We start from the raw sequence: 18,954 nt of genomic DNA on the forward strand, positions 1-18,954 counted from the left end.
GACTTGTCCACAGTCTTCCAGCAAATCAGTGTCAGGATTCACAACCGTAACTAACACCAGTCCTCCAGATTCTCAGTCCTGTGCCAAATTCACTGCATGGTACTACCACCCTGGCTGACCAAGAAAATGAAGGGCCTGGTCTATCAGGATCGGTGATTGAGGAACTGCTACGTATTGGAGAGGGAGGGGCTCATTTTTTCCTGAACCAGTTTGCACATAACTAATAGAGAAGTTGCTACTAGACACACCAGTATCGTTCCCACTGTTTGATTTCAATCAATTATTCTTCCACAGAAAACCCCACTGATCATTTCAGTTTAAACCACAAGACTGATTCTACTACTGCCTGAGAGCCCTTTACCGGAGCCAAGGGTCCTCTGGATATGGACTCCTTCCCCTGCCCGACAGCAAGAGGAACACCTTCTTGAACCCTAAAAACCCCATGAAATCCAGATCTAACTGTGTCAAAAGTCCAGGAAAGGGTCAGATTCAGGATTTTGGTTTGGCTTATTACAGAGAAGAGAGCGCCACAAACCTGCGATCCAGATCCAGGCTCCTGCAAAGTTCATGGGGATTTGATCTGGGGATTTGGTCAGGGGCCATCACTAACTACAATACAATCTTTCATTATGTGACCACGCAGTTCTGGGCACTGGTACATTCTATGCTGCTAATAGAATTATAATGTTAAAGAAGTTCATTCATTTTATACTGCTTCTCCAGTGAGCGTGTGTAATTAAGATAATGACACTTCTCATCTGATGTCTCATAGCACTTGGATAAGCAGCATTGTCCCTATTTTACAGAAGGATAAACTGAGGCACAAAGCAGATAAGTGACTATAGACTCCAGGTCCCCTGCCTCTCAGTCTTGTGCCCTACCCTGAATACCCCACTGTCTCCAATATGTTGTTTTAGGTTTAACTACTACCTTTTCCCACCTAAAACATTTGAACACATTATACAGTACTTTACATCACTGCATATTCATCTGAGCAAGCGTGAGAAATTCCAGCCCACAAGCTTGGCATTTTTTTTATTTGTTTTTGTTTTTTTGAGACAATTATAAATGACTGAAAATAGGGACACAGTGGCCCTGATGCTGCCCTTGAGTTGTGCCCATGCCTCCTTGTAGTCAGTGAAAGCTGTGCCTGCACCAGCATTTGGCTCATAGACCCGCTAGGCCGTCTCCACCTTAACTGCAGCATCTGGCTAGGCCTACAGGCAGCCATGGGAAACCTGCCTCTCGACACATCATGCTCGGCACAGTCTCACAGGCCACTTGAAATGTTCCAGCTGTTGCCACTGTGATTACAACTCTAAATTCAGCAATGAGGGAGAGTATGTGACAGCAGGGAAAGCTCTCTTTGACCCATGTGCTAGGGATCGGAGTACAGCGGCTGTGTGGCATGCAAAGTCAGCAGGGGGGACAAAGCAGGGAGCCACCCAGTCAATGAGCAGGTGAACAGAACACCAATATCAAGAGAACACCCTGGGAGAAAAATCCCCTCCTTCTCCCTGACCAGGACTTTGGAAAGAAGCCCTCCCAGCACATTTAACTTGAGATTTACTCTCTAGGGCAAGAGCATGTCTGGAAGGTCTCCGTTACGTTCCCATCACAGCCTGTATAGAGGAGAATGAAGTATTTGCTTTGTTTCCATGGGTTCACCCCTTCTCTGTTGTACTCTTCATTCCATTGCATGCCAGCATGGAAGCTGGAGCCTTGGTGGAGAAGATGGTGGGAGAGTGTGATGCGAGCTCCTGCATCAGTCCAATGATTAGCTGGGAAGAGATGATTCATGCAGCCCTTGCCAGGCTGCTTGCTTTTAAAGTCCCTGGGATTTCGCCGCACGCAAGTGACGTGGGTGTCCAGAAGGAAAGCTGTGTTGGAGCTCAGGATGGGAAGGTTAACTGAACTGGAAAGCTCCCGAGGTCAGGGAGGATGTTCCAGAAATAGGGACAGAGAACCTGTTCCTGATTATGGGGAAAACCAAAAATAGACAATTAAAGAATAACACAGAACCACACAAAGTTCAGCCTGAGGCTCCCTGGGAAAGATCCAAGGATGACAACATTCCAGAAAGTGTGGTCAACCAACCTTCTCTAATAACCACTGCTCCAGTGAGACACTGGTGGGCTGAGTTTACCATTGGTCTATTTATGGGCCTGGCCTATGGACCCAAAGTTCAATCTCCCTTGAATGAACCTGTGACATGCTGATTGGCTGTGTCCCAGCCTTCCCCAGTTTGTTCTATTGTGCATCTACACACGGTGTTCAAATATTGCATTAAGCTATTTATATCGAAATTCGGCAGCCACTGAAGAAAACGGCTTCGTAATTAATCATATTTGACACTACATTTACCGTTAGAGTTAATTTTCATGACTGAGGTGATTCCTGTCTCTGCAGCTGTGGATGAAATCCCCAATGGCGGGTGAAATTCTGTTCCGTAGCAGGGGGGTCTGCGGGGTGCCATACACATTCCATGCTCCTCTGATTAGTGCCCCCACAGCAACGTGCACAAGGGATGGGTGGGAATGGGACAAGGGGGCAAGGCTATGTAGATGCTCCTGCCTTTATCAACATTCCCTAGCCCTGCCCAGAGGCTGTATTACAGTCAAAGGGGCTACTGGGGTAGTGTCCGTGAAGCGACTCCAGACACGCTCTGCGACCATTGCCTTGGGAGGCTTGTCTTGCGTTGGCCCTGTTTCAGGAAGAAGCTCTTCGTTACTATTATCAATAAAATGGGTTGGATGGTTTGTTTGGTGAACTCCCTGTGGAAACGACACCCTCTCATTTGCTGCATTCAGTGTCAAAGAGGAGTTGGACATTCACAATACATGCGCATGTAATGAGAACTGGGTTTCTTTATTTAGGCAGGTCTGACCAAAACTCAGAACAGATCATAATAATCCAGCTATCAAACCACTGCTACTGAGACTGATTCTGTGGTGAAACTTCTAACCACTTTTTGGCCTGTCTTCAACTGATGCCAATCTGCTCACTCCTTTCAGTGTCTGAAAAGCTTGCAGCTGGTTAGCTAAGACTCTGCAATCATGCTAATCATAGTATTTGATATAGTGCCTCTCTTTCGAATATCTCAACTCCCTTTATGAACAGTAATTAAACTCATCATTCAGAAGCGTAAACTGATGTGCCGAGATGTTAAGTAGCTTGTCTAAATTCATACATATGGGAACAAAACCCAGGGGTCCTGACTCTCTACTGGTCTAACTTATGAGCTACTTGCCACTAGGCAGATAGCTGTCTAAACTTCGATCAACACCATTGTTCCAATGAGTAGGATTTTGAAAAGGGAAGGCATTTATTGATGTTTCTTCTTCCCAAACCATGGCAAGCAAGTCGTCTGGCACTTCAAAATGCCAGCAGATTCCACAGATTAGATCAAAAATTATTTATCGTTTGCAATGTGGTAGCACCCAAAATCTGTAAGACACAGTAGTCCCTGTCTAGGCAACTTCCTCCCTTTTTGCTCCCCCAATGTGTCCTCCTTGTACCATGCCCAGCCCCTGGTAGAGATTCAGGCTCTGTATGAGAGCTTGGCAGGAACAAAGCAGTATGTCAGATGGTATCTATATTAATGAAAGTGCAAAAGATGGTCTGCAGGACCGCTCGCCTGTCCCCTGAATTCACCAGCGGAGGAGGAAGCTCTTGGAGATCTTGATAAGAGCAATGAGACTAGACAAAGGCAATTTAAAACTTTACTTACACCCTGAAGCAAAAAATATGTCTCCTGATTTGTACCAAGGCGGGGAAGCTCATCTCCCCTATGGAGATAGGAAAGCTACCCCATGGCAATGGACACTGAGATTTATTGAGTAGAGATGCTTAGGCATTAGTATCATTGGGAAGGTCTTAAGTCCTCTCCAACATTTCTAACACTTCATAAACTTCAGACAGACTTGGGCGAGAAGCCAGATGCTTGCGAAGAAATTCTGAATGCTGAAGGCAAGAAGTGGAATTTTTTTGTTAGTATATTTTTTCCTCTTGGTTTCAATGCTATATTTAGGGAGGTGGGGGGAGGGGAGAGAGAGATTAGGCATTTCTTCATCTTCTGTAGTCACTCCAGTTGCTCTGCTCCTCATAACCGATGTCTCCTTTTGGGATATTGTTCAGCTCCACCAGGGAATTTTCTTAACCAGGGCTTCTGTAAGGGCAAAAGAGGAAAGCAGATCAGAGGTAAGTCAGCCTGTCACTTCTGAGGCAGCACATAATAATTATTGCTCTGATGAACAATGATCAGTTATTAGCCAGGGAGAATGACTGAAGTCGTTTCAGAAAAGGTTTGAAGTAAGTGAATCAATTCTGCTTGGTCATTCCGGGGGACTGAACTCAGCAATCCAGTGCTATGAGTTTGAGAGTCCCATAGCAGGCAGCTGTAGCCGACTCAGATCGTCCATGGATTGGGAGGAGAGGTGCAGATGTAGTGCACTCTAAACAGTGGGGTATATAAGCTCTCCTGGTCTTGATTTTCCCATTGCAGTAACTCTCTGGTTTTGGTTGAGTCACTCATTGCCCGTGAAGGGGGAAGGAGTCCTGGCCGGACTCTGTTCCTGACTGTTCTGTGTGGCCTTGTGCACATCCCCTGAACTTCTCTGCAGCTGAGTTTGTAAAATGGTATCACCATATTTATCTACTTCACAGGGAATTTACCTAATTCACAGTGAGAATTATTTAAGGTTTACAAAGTGTTTTGCATTGCTCGTGTGAAAGGCATCACATCGCCATTAACATCTGTCACTACTTTGGGTCTGTATTTGGTTGTTAAACTTGAATTCTTGTTAAAGTTGGCTCATACAGATTAAAAAGTAGGAAGGCCATGCTGCTCTGTGCATTGGCTCTTCACACATGGCACAGAAAGCTAGGCTTGCTGAGGGCTGGAGAATGGTGCAGGTCTAAGCTTGACGGCGCAGCAGAAAGTGAGAGAATCTTTCAGAACAATGCAGCTTTCCTTCTTTTAATAAAGTGCCTAGGTCACTATTAGAAGAAACACTTTAGCATGGTCACATGACATGCCCTTTCGATATGGCTGCTACTAGTGGGAAATTGGGGTAAAATACTCGATCCGTTGCTCATTTCAAACCTTTTCCTCAGGGAAAATTAAACTTGCAAAGCCCATACAGTTGGTCGGAATTGCAGTGAGCCTGGCACGTGTCTAGTGCTAAAATCCTACAGAACAAGAGGTGAAAATTTCACTAAAAAGAGTCGAGACTCAGACATTTGAGAATTCAACCAAGCAAAAGTTTATTTCCTGTGGAACCTTTATTATCGATCTACAGAGAGAGAAATAGCAAGAAAGTCCAGTCCAATGGAAAGGGCAGTTGTTTGGGAGTCATAAAATGTGCAGTTTCTTTCTATGTATGCCACTAACCTGCTATGTGCCTCGGTTTCCCCGTCAGTAGACAGAGAATAAGGGTACTCGCAAAACACTTGGAGATCAAGGGATGAAACTGCTATTCTGAAGTATTTTGATTAGCATTCAGGAGAAGCAGTGTACACTTTGCCCTCTGCACTTTCACTCAGCATTTGAACCAAATTCTGGAGTAGACAATAGTGTTCTCTCTAGTGGCAATGACTAAAATAAAGGAAGCCTATGTGGGGAAGTCATATGTTGGATGACATGCTGATGGAGTGATTCTCATAGGTCTGCCTTTGTTTGGCACGTAACCCTGTGCGAGAAAGTTAAGGGACCAAACATAACTCCCTGTTGAAAGGCTCTGCCATTCATAGCCCCAGCCAATTCTGCTCAGGCCTGTTGTCAAATCTAAGAGCAGCCAGGCGGATGGAGGAAAAATAAAGAGCAGAACTTCACCTTAATACACAAATGGCTCATGGCTCAGAAGTCTTTCAAATAAAAGAACCTTCCCTTTCAAAAAGGTACTGCACAGATGTCTTTTGCCTCTTGTAGGGAGTTACTACGTAATAGAGATACAGAGATGATGGACAGCATGATGTAAGATGTATTTCTCGCCTCTGCTCACTAATCCATCTCACCCAGGTGTACTATTAGCATTCAAAATCTCTGAGCTTCTTTCTGAAAGCGGCCCCTTTTTTAAAATAATAAAGATCCTGTTACAAAAAGGCCTGTCTTCCTCACAGACATGGACTTTCCCCCGGTTATACTGATCCCTCGACCGGGACTGACAGATCTCAGTCCTGGATCAATGAGGTCTGTATTCCCACACAATCTCCGGTCTAGAGACGAACATGGTGTCCACTGGAGATGTGTCATTCCAATGCGTCTCAGCGATAGATGGTGTTTGTTTCTAGCTCTGGCAGATTGTGAGATATTGAACCTTCCAAATCACAATGGGAGAGCTTAATAGATCATTTGTACGGATATGAAAATGTACCGCTCAACCTAAGGCTTTACAGGAAGAGGGACATACAAAATACTATGTCACCAATAAGATGTTTGAAAAGTCTAAACATTTCAGGAGTAACTCTTCTCTAAAACATGGCATGAACAAGTCTGTGGTGGCTTGAAGGCTTTATTGGCACTGAGACAGGCGACCAGGGTAATGTAACCATTTCTGATTCGTGATAAGAATAAACTCATAACAGCACTGACCATTGGGTGTGTATATTTAGTGACAGGCAAGTGACATATTTCTATATATATATAGGTCTTCTTCTTCCCTCACGTCTACTGGTGTAAATCAGGAGTAACTGTTGAAGTCCGTGGAGTTACACCACTGCAAAATAAACATAGTAATAGACAAGCCCTTGAATATTTCCTAGTATGCAGATTTGTATTTTCACAAGCTTCAGTCCATATTTTCCATGCTTGAGCAATGACAGGGCTGAAGGAGTGCAGCTCTTTCCGGGTTTTAAATAGAGTCTCCAGAGTGTCTAGCATTGCTGATATTTCGCCAGAGCATCAGCTTCTAGCCTGCTTTCAGAAAGAATGCATCTGTGCCCAACTGAATGGCCCAATTACACTTTAAAAAAATAATTCTGAAAAATTGAATTTGCCTTCTGTAATTGACAAAAATCCCTTTACGTCTTTGGCATGACACTGATGGGACGTTAGAATATATAATTGCTGGAACATAAGTATAGTTTTCTGAGGGGACGCTCCCGCAATGTGATCCATGAAGGATCCTGCATCCTTGTGGGTCAGTTGACAGGATCCTAGCCCTAGACTGCAAGCTCTGAGGAGCAGGGACCGTATACACCTGTATGCATGTGTAACCCACCGCTCAGTGTGTGTTGGTGCTGATCCGCAGAGCCAGTGAGCTGTTAAAGCCACAAGCTACAGAAGTTTGGTTCTTTAGCTCAAGTTGTAGCAGGTCATGCTTTTAGCTCTGGCAGGCTGCAGTTCAAACCCCAGTGTGCCAGCAGAGAGCGTGGATAATAATTCAAGGTCCATGAGTACTTCCTTTCTAACCCCCTTTTCAGTTACTTTCCAACTTCCAAACTTTTCGCCCGTCAGAACAAAACTTTCAGGGCCTTGCTTTTTCCTTAAGTTTGAGCAAAATACTTCCCCATTTATAAAACCCTGGTGACTTTTTTGAAGAGCTCTAAATGCCAACGTACCGAGGAAGCTTGGCAACTGGGGAAAGTTGCATTTGGCATGGAAATAGCCCTAACAGAAAAGAAATTCATTGGAGAGGTCTGGTTAAAAAAAAAAAAAAAAAGCCGGGGCGGGGGTTTGATTTGACTAAATTATGAGGGCTTGAAAATTGTCCTCTCTGCAGACATAGTAGACAGGGTTTAATTTTTAAAAAAGACTTGAAACAGGGTTTTTTTTTCCTAACCAGCGTTCTGGGTGAAAGAACACACCTGACTAGAGTTAGTGTGGTGTGCGTAACCTTAACTGCAGCATCCTCGATTTGCAGGGTTTCATTCTGCAAGCCAGATGCTGGCGTAACAGTGTTTTCTATGAGAGAGGGTAATAAATGTGAACAAATGTGAAAAGTGCTGAACTGATGTTCCTGAGTACTGAAATTCTCCAGCCACAGAGTGGACACTGAGCTTGGTAAAGGCAACTTTCCCCCATTCAACCCCAGCCTACCTGTCTCAACTGTGATATGATGGGGGCCAGACTAGGGGTGATTGTGATCAGTCAGGGACAGATTTTTAAAGAGATTCTAGCCACCAAAAGATGCAGCTAGGTACCTGGCAAGATTTTCAAAAGCATCTTGGTGCCTAACTCCCACTGGTTTCAATAGGAGTTAAGCACTTTTTAAAAATCTCACTGTGTTCATCTGCATCTTTAGGGGCCTAAATCCCTTCAGCAGCTCTGGTGCCTTCAGACCTTAGCTTCTGCTGAGAAGGCCAATGAGGGTGCCACTTAGTGATGGGTCTTTTAGTGATGGAGTCAACTGTCCCCTAGAAAAACCAGCACATTCCACAAAGCCTGTGAGCTTCCCCCTGGATTTGTTTAGCTAGTTTCCTTTCTTCTGAACAGTTCTGAACTCAGGGTATTCTGCTGGCAGTATGCAGCATAGCCATCCTTTCCAAGCTCACTGAGATACACATGGCATAAAAGCTGTGCTCTGTCTACAAAAAATACCATATTTGGCCAGTTTGAGCCATAGTTGAGCAGGAACTTGCCAGCACGCGGATCTGACCATTTTAAATTGAAAGAGAGAGGGTTTAACCCTTCGTTTATAAATAAGATGATAAATCACTGGAGGAAATTTAAACACAGAGTGGCTGCAAAGCTAAACACACGCCGAAGCCGTTCCCAGAGAGCTTGGTAACGTTCGAAGGCAGGAGGTGGGTAGGAATTAGCCCAGCTGTTCAGATTCAGGGCTGTGAGACGGGGAAAAGCCAAAGCATTAACTTTGACTGTTTATTTGAATTACACTCTGGCTTGTTTGTGAATGTTCTTTTCAGTCTTGGCTGTCGCACCATGTGGCTCTCTCGTTCCCTCACTCTGTGCCCCCGTGCCGAGATCCTGTCTGCTTATGCCGCTAAATAACCCTTTAACGTTGCAGATGCTGCTGCAACAGAGCTTGGTTAATTCCCCCTGGCTGCCTGTCTTCTGCATCCCACTTTGCATCAGAGGGCCTGAGCCAAAGGCCAAGTGAAAAGACTTCCCTGGTCTTTGCTAAGCATTGGACCAGGCCCCTAAAGCCGAGGCTGACGTCGGTGTTTGCTGCAGAAGCAAAACTAAAAATGCAGTGAATGAAAACCTGGTGGTCAGCTCTGCCCTGCTGGGAGCGGCCCAACAGTCCCAGGGCTGAGCTACCTATGAGAAATAAGCTGACAACAGGGAAAGAGACTTTAGGGTCTGGTCCAGCAAAGCAGCCGTCCGTTTCCTATCTGGAAATGGAATGGAATCAGGGCCGGCTCTAGGTTTTTTGCTGTCCCAAGCTGAGGTGGGGCCGGGGCTCGCAGGCGGCGCTGGAAGTGGAGGGAGCGATGTCACCTTCTCACAGTGCCTGCGGGGGCTTCCCCCCCCCCCCACCTCCCCCCTCTCCCGGCCTGGCCGCGCAAAGAAGCCCCGAGATAAGGGGTGGCACAAGGCAGCGCAGCCCCGGCTCCCCGGCCAGACTCGCCCTCTCCTCCCCAGTTAGCGGCTGGGCCCTGGCAGCTCAGCATCCCGGGGCTGGGGTTCCCCTTCCCGCTGCGGCCGGGGGCACGGCGCCCTTGCCCCGTCTAAGTGGCGCAGCTCCGAGAGCGCAACTGCCCCGAAAAGAAAGACTGGCCGGAGCGCCGCCCCTGGAAATGTGCCGTCCCGAGCACGTGCTCGCTTTGCTGGTGCCTAGAGCTGGCCCTGGATGGAATCAGCCCGTGGCATGGGTCAGGGATAAAGACTCGCAAAGAGAGTTGCTCTTCTAACACTGAACAAGGAGCTTGATCAGAATAAGGAAAACAATAGCAACCCTAAGCCTTTGTTTTCTCCCTTTCCCAACCCCCATCCCGCCTAGCTGCCTGCTACAGATTTAAAGAAACCAGGGGCATGTGCAGGCATTTAAATGTCACTGTTTTTGGAGGGGCAGGTTCTGTGCCCTTGCTGCAGCCCTGGGGCCGGGGGAGCTCGCTCTCCCCACCCCGGCCCCAGAAAGAAACAGCATACAGATCCTCACAACCTCAGGTGCTGAATCTGGCCTTTGATAATAAGGTATCTGACAGTGGTGTCGATAACTGAACGGTTAGGCTGGCGCCAGATACTTAGACGATGATTAGGTCTGCAGAAATGGGTAGGAATTTGGGGGGAGAAGAAGCTTTTTCATGATATTATGATGCTTCCACTCTGCTGTCACCGCGACACGCAAATGAAAATAATTGGATAAAAAGAGAAATAGATCTGAGCAGCGAAGATCTGACGCAGTCCAGTTCCAAACTGTCCCAGCATGTCAGGGGTGCTTGAGCCAGAGGGGTAACATGGTCCTGTGAGCAGTGCACCCGGTTTGGAATAAGGAGACCTGGGAGACCTCTGGAGAGTCTTGACTCTGCCGCTGACTTTCTCTTTGCCCTTCAGCAAGTCACTTTGGACAAGATTGCTAAAGGTGTTTAGAGATTGCTGCACTCAGCATTGCCATGCCCAACAGAGTTAGGTGCTTAAGTCTCATTTTCAAAAGGGATATAGGCACTTAGGAGCCAAAATCCCATTGGCAGCCAATGGGACTTAGGCTCCTCTGTGCCTAAATCACTCCTCTGTGCCTAAATCTAAAAATGAGACTTAGGCTCCTAAATCAGGTAGGCATTACAAAGTTGAGTGCAGCAATGCTTAAACCCCTACAGAAATCTGGGCCTTTGCCCCTCTGTGCCTCTATATCCCCATTTTACAGAAGAGGACAATATACCTTTTGTCAAGCCCTCGGAGCTCTACAGCTGAAAAGTACTAAGTAATATTAACTGGGATTTTGATCCAGAGCCATCTCATTTTTAAAATATGGGTGGAGGCTTTTTAGTTTTTGCCTTACCAGCTCCCCAGTCCCTAATGCATATTACCAAGCGATGGGGGTAGAAAAATAATAGAATGTGACCCAACAATAAAAGTCCACTCACCTTATATTACAACTCTCCTGTAACGATTTCAATTCTGATCTGGAGAAGGTGCAAGCTCTCTTTTGCATGGGGCCCAACTTGCGGCTTTTGCATTGCCCGCTAGTGAGGAAACCTTTAGCGTAGGGGTGGCCAACCTGAGCAGGAGAAGGAGCCAGAATATACCAAAGTACACTGCCAAAGAGCTACAGTAATACGACAGCAGCCCCCCATCAGCTCCTCCCCGTCCCCGCTCCCAGTGCCTCCTGCCCACCAGCAGCCCCACCGATCAGCGCCTCCCTGCATCCCCTGATCAGCTGTTTTGTGGCGTGCAAGAGGCTCTGGGGGTGGGGGAGAGGAGCGAGGGTATGGCAGGCTCAGGGGAGGGGGGTGGGAAGGGGTGGAGTGGGGGCAGGGCCTTTTGCAGAGCCAGGGGTTGAGCAGTGAGCGCCCCCCAGCACGTTGGAAAGTTGGTACCTGTAGCTCCAGCCCTGGAGTCGGTGCCTAGACAAGGAGCCGCATATTAACCTCTGAAGAGCCCCAGGTGGCTCCGGAGCCCCAGGTGGGCCACCCCTGCTTTAGCATAACCTTTTGGGCTTTGTTACTGAGACATTGGTACCAAGGCAGGCACAAGGGACGCCAAATAGAAGCCATCTCCACGCCATCCTGTATCTAATTTTCTCCGACACAGATCCTTCCCTTTTCCATGGAGACAAGCAGAGGCAGGGTGAACAGATCTAAACCAACCACGTTGGCCTCTCCCTTACAAAAATCCAACACTGTAAATTCAGTTTGGCAGACAAAGGGTTACCTACCACCTTTTGGATACTAGGTCTGCAAAGGCCAAGAGCTTGCTTCACTTTAAACTGGGGCTAGGTGAACAAGCCATATGATTTGCCTCAAGTATCTACAGTATATGAACAATATTCCTCGAGGCCGGGGCATGTCCATTTTATTTGCCTGTAAAGCACCATGCATACCTATGACACTCCCAATTATAGTGATAATGAGGCATGTTTACAGCATATTTTGCTCAAGTGGCTAACTTGAACTGAACTGGAGCAAAGGAAAATGTAGGGTGAATATTGGAAATTCCTATGCCAGAGGAAGAAAAATCGCACAGGAGAAGTAGTGGAAGCTCATAACTTGGGACATTTAAAACTAGACTGGATGCGTAGAAACGATGATAGACAAAGAGCAAACCGGATCACATGACCAAGGGCAGCTAACAATTCAAATTTGGCTGTCTCAGTTCCCAGGCTTTGTTCTCACTGCCTGATGTAAATTACAATGAAATATTTTTGGTGCCGTAATTGTCTGAAGGCATCTATCTCCAGTGTTCTGCTTTCTCTGATTTGGATCACTGTGTCGGTGTGTTTTTCATTTTTATTCTCTTGTTTGCATTGTATCTGACTCTTACTTGGGGGCTGATCCAACACCAGCGGGCGTGTTTCTTTGACTTTCATGGGAGATTAGGCCTTTGGTCTCATATGTTTAATTCTGTCCTTACTTTAATATAAATTAAAATGCTATTGCCACCCTCAGTTCCAGCTTGAGAGGCGGAATAGAGACTGTGTCATTCTGTATTTCAGACTCAGGTAGAAACTCTCAGATCGAGCCGGAGCAGAATTGGATTTCTATTTTTTTATCATTTCAACAGATAATATCAATGTTCATTTTAAAGCATTTTTTTTAGCTTTTTAATTATTTAAATTTTCACAGTGGCAGGAAATTATCAGGGGGAGAGTCAGACAAAGCAGCAAACTTGTGGCTCTCCTCATCAGGGCAGGCCAGAGAAAGGGGATTCTGTTTCATGGAGCATTTTGATATTTCAGATTTGGTTTTGCCGCGATTTGGAACAAAACCCAACCATTTTGAAATTCTCCATGACTTCCCCAGAGCTGCGAACCTTGAGACCCCTGGAATCCCCAGCTCCAGGGCCATGCCCTTCATGGGCTACCCCAGAGCCACGGACCCTGAGATCTCCAGTTGAAGGGCCTTCCGCCTCATGGGCTGACCCTAGAAGCCCAGAAATTCCATGCTGCCCCAGAACCACAATCCAGGGAGCTTGGGAGCCAGTGCTCCCAGGACTTCCAGGTTCCCAGCTTCCCATCAGACCACCAGATAGGCTGCCAAAGAGCTGGGAACCTAGAAGTCTGGGATCCCCAGCACCCCGCCACTTCGCTGAAATTGAAGCAAAGCATTGCATCTAATTGGCATTCCCGGATGGAAACCCGTTCCCCTGGCGAATTTCCAACCCACTCTGCTCATTAGGTTGCATTTTACAGGGGTAACTATTAATAGGAGCTTCTTGCAGGCAAAGCAACGCTCGTTCTGTTTCCAAGAATTTCTCATGAGCAGCAGAGTGGTTGAGCACATGTAGAGAATCTCTTCAAATGCTCCAACGCTCACTTAGAAGAGCACTGGGCTTTCTAGAAACCTTCCCAGGCTTTCTGCAGATTGCACAGGACATTTCACCTTCTCTGATGGGAACTCCAAGGATATTTCAAGTTCTGTTAATTCTGTTTACATCTAAGTTTCTCATATTACTAAGTTTATTCATTGATCTCATGTGCTTTAAGTTCGTTTGGCCCAGGGCTTTCAGTATTATCCTCGGCTGATGCTCTCGGGGGGGGGGGGGTTAACCCCCAGGTCCCAAGAGGCTGATCTGAGGTATTCCAGATGTTTTTCAAACCACTTATTTCAATCAGCCAAGTTTCCATATATATAGTTTTTATACCAATATATTTAAAATAGTGGGTAAGCCGGGAATGATTTGAAAATTAAACTGTTGGACCCTGGCAGTAGCAGCTTGGTTTGGAATCTCAAGGCTAATGTTGCTATGTCTACAAAGCTCTAGAAGCTGCTACACAGCTGACTGAGTCTTGGGTGTAAAATGAAGCTGTTCCTTACTTTTATGGCGAAGGTAACTGCCTGGAAACTCTCTGACTATCTGAAGAACTCAGACCCTCTATCTGCCCACCCCAATCACAGGTCAGAGCACCAGCAGACACTCAAAGCAAGGCTCAGCCTCTGGTACACTCAACAGGGCACTTCTCCCTGTTCCCACCTGTCCCCGTGCCTCAGTGAGTCGCAGCTGAGAATACCAGATTCAGGACAAACTGCTGAGAAATAGGGCAGGCTCACCTCAAACTGGTGGTTATTCTATCATAAAATCATAGAATATCCGGGTTGAAAGGGACCTCAGGAGGTCATCTAGTCCAACCCCCTGCTCAAAGCAGGACTGGTTCCCAACTAAATCATCCCAGCCAGGGCTTTGTGAAGCCTGACCTTAAAAACCTCTAAGGAAGAAGATTCCACCACCTCCCTAGATAACCCATTCCAGTGCTTCACCACGCTCCTAGTGAAAAAGTTTTTCCTAATATCCAACCTAAACCTCCCCCACTGCAACTTGAGATCATTACTCCTTGTTCTGTCATCTGCTACCACTGAGAACAGTCTAGATCCATCCTCTTTGTAACCCACTTTCAGGTAGTTGAAAGCAGCTATCAAATCCCCCCTCATTCTTCTCTTCTGCAGATTAAATAATCATTAGATTGTACAAAGCCAGTAATAAAAGTAAACTTCGGTCTCACCACACTGGTTAACAAGAAGCAAAATATGCAGGCTCCTTTGGCATTCCAGCCCTTATTGCACCACTGGACTTTGTGATGAGTGGTTCCTGAAATCCAGTTTCATCAGACAAAGAGATCAGACCACACAGCCAGGTCAATATACAAGAACCACACTGCTGCCAATCCTTTAGTCACTAAAGTCTAGTTGTTTATTAATAAAGAAAAGAAGAAGAGAGTTAAAATGGTTAATAGAATCATATACCTACAATAATGGCAATGTTCTTATAGCAGGTTTTTAGCAGTGATGTTACAGACGGCTGGCTTGTAAAGTCTCTGGTAACTTCCAAAAGATTGGAAGTTCCTCAGTCCATAGTCCAATATGCTCCTTTTTGTTGTAAATTCACAGTCCAGAGAATCAGAGAAGGAAAAATGGAGTCATTTCAGGGGTCTGTGATACCCTTTGTCATGTGCCTGGAAATGTACAGTCCCAAACAAAGCTCACAGCACAGTTTGCGGGAAATTACTGGCACAAGATGGAGTCCAGGGCCTCAGGAGCATGTCACATGCCCTTACATGTCTTGCTGACTCACAGGGGCAGCCATTGGCCATATCCGTCCTAAGGTGTTCACAGAAAGACTTATCCAAGTGGAATGAGTTTCTCCTATGGCCCGTTGTGAGAGGGAACTGTTCTTAATGGGCAATCAAGGTTGGTCATAGTTCAACCCTACAGCATCACTGCCAAAGCTCACTTCTCTGCTACCACTTAACCCCTAGACGACCCACCCCCAAGACAACACAGAGCTCTAGGCAGAGAGAGTACCCCTGTGGTTCAGTCCCAGGCTGTGACACCATTACTTCTCCATGGCCTCACCCCTCCATCTGGAGTGGCAAAAGAAGGAATAGAGGCAGGGACAGGGGTAGTGATCTGGGGCCCTTTCTTACATTCAGACTGCACCAGGCAGTGGGGAGGGTCCCAGTATTTACATGCTGGCCTCTGAGCTGTCTCTGCCTGGCTGGATGAGCTGGGCATGCTGCACCTTCTCCTTCTGCCACACACAATCCTCCCTTGGGGGAGTATTGGCAGGGCCCCTGCTACTTCCAGGTGTCGTTAACGGGTCATTGATATCCATGGGACAGTTCATACCTCTCCGAGCAACCATTGTAGGCTCTTTGTATGCTCAGGGAGATGTTGCTGTCTTTGTACGCTCTGGCAGATGTTGCTGTCACTTCCAGGTGTAGTTAACACCCTATTGAAATTCATAGGACAGTTCACACCTCTCAGAGCAAGTGTTTCAGACTCTTTGCACACTCAGGCAGATGTTGCTGTCTTGGTTATGCCCACTTCATATTTTCAATCTTTTCTTCTCAAGCTTGAGGGCTAGAAGCTTACCCCAGACCACTGCTGATGTGCCCAGTGTTCCCACACTGCCCCAAGGCCCACCTGCTGTGCTTGTCTGGCACTTTAATTATAATTATTATTTACTTATGGATTTGTATGAGAATAGTGCTGGGTGCCCCTGTCATTGACCCCGTTGCTCTAGGCACTGGACAAACACCGAACAAACAAAAAGAAAAGGAGGACTTGTGGCACCTTAGAGACTAACAAATTTATTTGAGCATAAGCTTTCGTGAGATAGCTCACTTCATCGGATGCATCGGATGCAAAAGTCCTCCTTTTCTTTTTGTGGATACAGACTAACAGGACTGCTACTCTGAAACAGAACAAACAAAGAGTCCCTGCTCCAAAAAGCTTATGCAATCTAAGTATGAGACAAGAGACACAAGGTGGATACAGACAGACGAATAGTGGAAGCACAAGGAAACAATCAGACACTACTGCTCAGCATGACAGGCTGTGATGTCAGCACACCAGCTGCCTAATTCTTGCCTAGATAGCATTTCTACATGTCCCAAGCTTCTGAGCAATAGGATTTTCCCCAGCCCGCTAAGTGAAGATTTTTAAATGAGAATGAAGAATTTGGAGACCATTTTTCCACCATGGTTGTCTCACCTCTGTGCCCAGTGGCATCAATCATACCACCTGTATGCAAGGAACAAAGTCACCCTGCTCTGGTCTGCCCAGTCCTTACTCACGATTCCTGTGAAACTCTGCTGAAAGGTAGTGCCTCTCATTGACTCCCAGCAATAAGTGAGTCAACAGATCTGTGTCTTCTTTACTTTAAAAACTGAACAGATGTGTGCATGCCTAAAGGTACATCTGAACTTGGCGCTGGGGATACGATTCCCAGCTCCAGGAGACATACCTGCGCTAGCTCTCATCCTACCAGTGTGCTAAAAATAGAGCATAGCCCCAGCAGTGCAACCAGCAGGAGGGGCTAGTTGCCCTGAGTACATGCCTAGGGTCTCTGATGGGCATGTATTTCGGTCTGCTAGCTCAAGGACAGCTAGTCCGGGTATGTCTCCTCAAGCTGGAATTCACCACTCCCCCCAGCTCCAAATGTAGACATACCCTACATTCACTTTGCCTATTGCTGTACCTCTTGTCCATCCACAGATCTTTCCCTCCTTGTGGTTTGTTATCCCATCATGTTGGGCCGTATCTATAATATGGAGTGTAAGCTGTTCAGAGCAGTAGCATGACTCTGCTTAGCTTGTGAGATGTGATGTGATCGCAGACTGAGGTATGGTCTGGCTGCAGGCCCCTGGGGAGATATAATTATCCATAGATTCCCAAGCCAGAAGGGACCATTGTGATCATCTAGTCTGACCTCCTGTGTAACACAGGCCATGGAACTTCCCCCAGATAATTCCCAGCGCAGATCTTTTAGCAACACACCCAATCTCGATTTCAAAATTGCGATTAATAGAGAATCCACCACAACCCTTGGTAAATGCCTTCAAAATGCCTCGTAATGTGGCTGCAAGTGTTCTATCCTGTGAACCCCTGCACATGCCTGTAAATGTCTCTTTGCTGTTGCTTCCTTCTTCCAGGTCCCCAGAGCACTGAGTATGCACGCCTCCTCCACCCGAGTACCAGCCCTTAACCTTCTCAACTCCACGAGGGCGCCCAACTCTAGCATCTCAGATGAGGACAACTTGTTCAACAAGTTCATCCATCTGGACCAAGAACTTTACCAAGACTTCTACAGCCTGTGGATAGCCCTGATGGTGGTAAATGCCATCATTTTCCTGGTGGGAGTTGTGCTGAACAGCTTAGCTCTCTACGTGTTCTGCTTCCGCACCAAGACGAAAACCACCTCTGTCATCTACACCATCAACCTGATTGTTACTGATCTACTGGTGGGCTTCTCCTTGCCCACCCGAATCATCATGTACTACACTGCAGGGGATTGCCTGAAATGTTCCTTTGTTCACATCTTCAGCTACTTCGTCAACATGTACTGCAGCATTCTCTTCTTGACGTGCATCTGCATCGACCGGTACCTGGCCATCGTGCAGGTAGAAGCCTCACGTAAGTGGAGGAACCCCAGCTGTGCCAAGGGGATCTGTGTCTTCATCTGGGTCTTTGCAACTGTGGTCACTTTCTCCATCCTGACCATGGCGATAACCTTCGCACCCTGCTGCCTCGCCAAGATCTTTGCCGTGATGGTCTGCGAGTATTTCTTCCCACTCATCATCATCACCTTCTTCACCACCAGGATAATGTGTGCGCTGTCCAAGCCCAGCCTCATGCACCAGAGCCGTGAGAGGAGAATGAGGGCCGTTCAGCTCCTCACCACCGTTCTCATCATCTTCATGATCTGCTTTACACCTTTCCATGTGCGCCAGGTGGCCATTTCCATCAACCCAGACATGCCCCGTGACATCAGCTTAATTGTATACCATGTGACCATGACTCTGAGTAGCCTCAACAGCTGCATGGACCCCATCGTCTACTGCTTTGTCACCAACAACTTCCAGTTGACCATGAAAAATATCTTCAGGAAGTCAGAGCCTGAGCAGATAAGTGGGGACATTATCACTATGAACAAGAGCTCCAAGGGCTCAGGTACAAATGCGATCATTGCCTTCTCAAACACAATAGGGAGCCCTTTGAGCTTACCTTCAACAAACAGTACACAGATATAATCAGCTCCTAGAGGGACATGCTACAGTAAGCCAGTGTGGAATATTGCTGGGCTGTCTGGTACTATTGCCCTTGGCCTCTTGTTTTCAAATACGAGCTTTGGAGCGACTGTGTTAGAATTTATTCCACGAGAACATTATGCTCTTTTTGGAAAGAGGAACTCTCAGTGCCATTAGTACCAATACAAAAGAAAGTCCATTAATTACAGTTCACAACAGGAATGCTCTGTTTGCATTTTAATATAGATGTTTTACTAGCAGCAAATCCCTTACTGTTGTGGTCTTTCTTTCACTGTTTCACACGGCAGTGTGACAGTAAGATACCAAACTGCAGGAGGACTTAGAAGGCCATAAACACTCTTCTTGTCGG

The 18,954-nt window shown here is 46.6% G+C and overlaps 1 protein-coding gene across 1 annotated transcript; it reads left to right on the forward strand.

The window, feature by feature from the left end:
- Positions 1-3,960: 3,960 nt before the first annotated feature.
- Positions 3,961-18,587, forward strand: GPR20 (G protein-coupled receptor 20). Its single transcript, XM_077808824.1, has 2 exons — positions 3,961-4,200; positions 17,490-18,587. Exons 1-2 carry the CDS (start codon positions 3,961-3,963, stop codon positions 18,585-18,587), a joined length of 1,338 nt encoding a protein of 445 aa, XP_077664950.1.
- Positions 18,588-18,954: the final 367 nt, after the last annotated feature.

Source organism: Eretmochelys imbricata, chromosome 2, assembly GCF_965152235.1.
Source record: "Eretmochelys imbricata isolate rEreImb1 chromosome 2, rEreImb1.hap1, whole genome shotgun sequence".
Classification (NCBI taxonomy): domain Eukaryota; kingdom Metazoa; phylum Chordata; order Testudines; family Cheloniidae; genus Eretmochelys; species Eretmochelys imbricata.

Bases quoted from the DNA above. Each gene is read 5' to 3' on its own strand.
- GPR20 (XM_077808824.1), top strand. From the start codon at position 3,961: ATGCTGAAGGCAAGAAGTGGAATTTTTTTGTTAGTATATTTTTTCCTC. The intron at 4,201-17,489 runs GTAAGTCAGCCT...TCCTTCTTCCAG, and splicing joins AAGAGGAAAGCAGATCAGAG to GTCCCCAGAGCACTGAGTAT.